Genomic DNA, 4031 nt, shown 5'->3' with positions numbered 1-4031 from the left:
TGCACATAACATTACTAAGTTTCTTCCCTTCCTTTCTGTTCTACAAAGAATCATAAAACGATCAAATCTTCATCCAGTTTAAAAAAATGTATTTATCTAGAAGTCTTAAAAACATGAAGTATAAATTGAAAGAATTGTAGAGATAATTTTGAATAATTTACACAAATTAAACTGGGGAATTTGCTAAACTGAGAATTTTAATGGGAAAAAAGAAGGAAAAAGTCTGATTAAAAATGAATACAAATTAACTCAAGATACAGTGAGTGGATTGTTTTATTAATAAAATGCCACTGGCACACAGTACACATAGGAAGTATGAAAATTGATTTATAAAGAGGTGAAGTGCTTCACAGAAGCATGAATTCCTGAGTTATTCTGAATAAAATCTCTCATTTACTGTAATTCACAACACAGCTCCAATTGGCTTAAGCAGCAGAATAACTGATACTTGATAAGCACAGAATAAAAGACAGAGTAAAAAAATACACAGGCAAATGGAAACTGGAAGATTGTGTCTCATCAATACTAACAGTCTAGGTCATGGAGGAAAACAATCATACACTGAAGGGCACAAAGACTTGTTAAGACTGGTTTCATAATTTCACAGCCAATTCAAACGTACTGTAGATCCCTGCTTTCACCTCAATGCCCACAGCCACAATTACAAAGTCCTCTTGACACCGGACACAAAAATACTTTTGTTCCTGCATACCCATACAGAAGGACTGATTACCCAGACAGGCATTGTTACAACTGAGGAAAGAAAAAGTTTGGCACTTTCACTTCTTTTTCTCTTTTTCTACCTTCCTTCTCTGCTGTACCATCTTTAGTTCAGTCATTACATTCAAAGTTCTGTAAACCCAGGTGACCTGAAAAGAAAGTAAATTATTAAATTCAACTAATCCATATACTTTACTTATTCATTTAATGAAAGCATCTATATGAATGAACACATACATACCACAATTATAATAGTATTCACCAGCAGTGGCGCTGAAAATACAAGTGAAATAAACATTCCTCTTGAATCAAAGTATTGGTATTTAGAAAAGAGCCTGAAAGAAATAAAAAGAAAATTAAAGACAAAGCTTTATTTAGTGTAGTTCACACATTCAACTTTCCCAGCAACTATTCTACATGCACACTGTACACATCATTCTACATCTTGGGATCACCAAGCACAGGCCAGCATTCTACTGTATTAAGTCAGAAAAAAAGAGGCACTTGACACTCCTTCAGTTATGAATATTAGTATCAGTCTTTCTCCTCTTTACAGTTTTACTGAGTAAAAGCTAACTAACATGACTGACTACAAGTGTGCATCACAAATCATGCTTATTCTGAAGCACCTGAAATTACTTTTTAGGTATTTTGCTTACTTATATCAGAAAAGATAACAAAAATAATAAATGTAGCCAAGCTGTAATTAGGTCTCATATGCCTGAAGTGAAACATGACCACAACTAGATGCCAGCATAAAGTGGTTTAAACAAGTAACTATCAGTGATATCAGGGTCAAAATGCTCAAAATCAAGTCAATGCTCAAAATATCAAAATAAACCATCAATTTAATTCTGGTACACACATTTAGTAAAACAGGCAAATGTTAATGCTTGTTATACATAGAAGTAAGTATATAAAGCAGTAGTAGTATTTTTGGGAAGTGGTTCTTCAACTATTAAACATGAATACCAAAAAAACCCAAAACAACCCACATACAAACAAACAAACAAAACCCACCAAAAAGAAACCCAAAAATCCCACCAGTTAACATTCTTTTCCTCCTAACCTTAACACTCTGCTTTTCTCTCAGTTCTTTGAGAAGTTAGTTCACAAGCACTCATATAAACAAATTTTAAGCAGTACAATAAATGCACACTATCATCATTATTTCTTAAAAGTATGTGATAACTACATTGTACTGTATAGTTTTATTCGAAAAATGAAAGTGAAAACCTTTACCTCCAATTCATAGCTGCTAATTCATTAATATATTCAGCACAGTACACTAGGCCCGCTACAAATAAAAGAAAAATATTAGATTTGGCATTTCTTTAAAAATAAACTGCTAATAATACATCATCTAAACTAAATCCATGTGGTCTTAAACCAAAGCTAGTATGTGTTCTGCCAGTCAGCCATGACTGCTAGGCAAGGTCACTGTGGACTCTCGGGCTGATAAACCCTGGGATAACACAAGTTGTTACTGCAATGTGCAAGCCAGTTTCGCTCTTCTTCATGCCATGATCACGGCTGTCAGCAGGGCATATAGTGAACTTGCTTCAGAAACTAAAGCTGACCGTATTCACCGAACTGCACCACTAGAACAAGGCAGAGAACAAAGCAACTGCTGGCCATCAGTCGATTTCTCTTCTGCATTTCCAGCACAGCATCACTTCACTGGGAAGCTGCGATACACACGGCAATGACCACGCAGTAACCTTACTCATCCCACTTCCTCCTCCGAAGGCCAGAGTTTTAAGTCACTACTTCATACATTTTCTTGGAAATAAATACATATTTTTAGGTCATAGCAGGTTCCAAAGCAGATATTATCACCGACAGACACAGGCATTGCTAGCGGAGAAACAGGAGGCTGCAGGCACTGCTCCGGTGCCGGGGAGCCCGCGGCGCCCGCGCACTCACCCATGCAGAGGAAGTGCCCGACCTGCACCCGGCGGTGCTGCAGGGACGCGCACGTCAGGAGGAAGCAGAGCAGGTGGAAGGCCGCCAGCCCCAGCAGCCAGGGCTCGGACCAGTCCGTGCTCTGCGGGCAGAGGGAAAGCGGGTCAGGCAGCGGCGGGAGAAGGGGCGTCACCGGGCGGCCACAGGGACCGAACACGGCCGGTGTCGGTCACGGACCTCGCCCCGCAGCCTCCCGCACCAGGCTGGGCAAAGAGCGCGCCCCCAGCAAGGGCCTCCCCCCTCCCCGCCGGACAGCCCCGCTCCCCCGGGCGCCCCGCTCCGCCTCACCGCCAGCACGGCCGACAGCCCCGGCGGGCCGCGCACCGGCGGCTCCATGGCGGCGGCTGCGCCGGTTCTCGCGAGACTCGGGCGGCCGCCGCTTCCCCTGCGGGGCGATGGCGGGAAGGGGGCGGCGGGGCCCGCGGCGGCTCCTCCTTCCCTGAAGGGACCGCCGATGGTCCCGCGGTTCGGAGCGCGGGCTGAGGTGGCTCCGCACTCCCCGGTGGCTCCTTCTCCTGAGCGTGGCCGGCAGAAGCAGCCCTGGCTCTCCGGAGTGGGCAGGGAGCTCTGGTCGCGTTTTGAGCGTTTGGCGTGGGGAGGCCGCCAATGTCCCCATCCGCGCTGTGCGTCCCGCTGGACTCGGCGCTGCGGGTCGGTGGCCCAGCACTGCTTTTGGTCTCCTGTCAGCAACGCCCGGGGCTGGCTTTAGCGATGGAAGTGCAAGAAAAATAGAGCTTTAAGCCCAGCTGGGAGTTCTTTAAAAACAAGCACAGTTGAGCTCTCCAGGCAGGAACTTAAGTCGAATGAAAACCACTTTTTCTCTCCAAGTAAAGCCCACCGTGACCCCCGCCTACCTCGAGTGGCAGCGGGTCCCCCTCCTGTTATTGCCACTACAGCAGAGCTCAAGGACACATTTTTTAACTTTGGAAGTTGAAAAAAATTTTAAATATTACAATGGAAAGGGAACAAGAGACAGGTTAAACCTCTAATTTATATTTCCATTTGCTAAATGCATCTAGGTCTGGAAGAACCAGTTATTCTTAAGACTTACCACTTAAAGAGCATTTCAAACTCAGATTCCTAACAACAAAGCCAAATTAGATCTGTCAAACAAACACTGTTTTAGTATATATCTCCACATTCTGCTTTCATTATTTTTTCTGACATTTTAGCTTATCACATGTGAAGCTTTGGCTTTTCTTTTTTTTTTCCAAATGTTTTAAAGTGCATGTGTAAGTAAATATTTCAGATACTCTTTTGATTTAGCTTACCATATAGCCAGATATGGGTCGTCAGTGTGATCTGGTCTCTCTTCACTGTCACACTTCTGCAATTTATTATGAGAT

At 43.5% G+C, this 4031-nt stretch overlaps 1 protein-coding gene across 1 annotated transcript; it reads right to left on the bottom strand.

Moving 5' to 3' along the window:
• Positions 1-251: 251 nt before the first annotated feature.
• Positions 252-3192, bottom strand: TMEM18 (transmembrane protein 18). The gene is made up of 5 exons (XM_038133941.1): positions 2974-3192; positions 2647-2767; positions 1963-2017; positions 962-1055; positions 252-869 (listed from the first exon to the last, which is right to left on the bottom strand). The coding sequence occupies exons 1-5, from the start codon at positions 3019-3021 to the stop codon at positions 780-782; spliced, it is 408 nt and encodes a 135-aa protein (XP_037989869.1). The 5' UTR covers positions 3022-3192; the 3' UTR covers positions 252-779.
• Between the last annotated feature and the right edge of the window lie 839 nt (positions 3193-4031).

This window comes from Motacilla alba, chromosome 3 (genome assembly GCF_015832195.1).
Source record: "Motacilla alba alba isolate MOTALB_02 chromosome 3, Motacilla_alba_V1.0_pri, whole genome shotgun sequence".
Taxonomy (NCBI): domain Eukaryota; kingdom Metazoa; phylum Chordata; class Aves; order Passeriformes; family Motacillidae; genus Motacilla; species Motacilla alba.
This window is presented reverse-complemented; position numbering and strand designations above follow the sequence as displayed.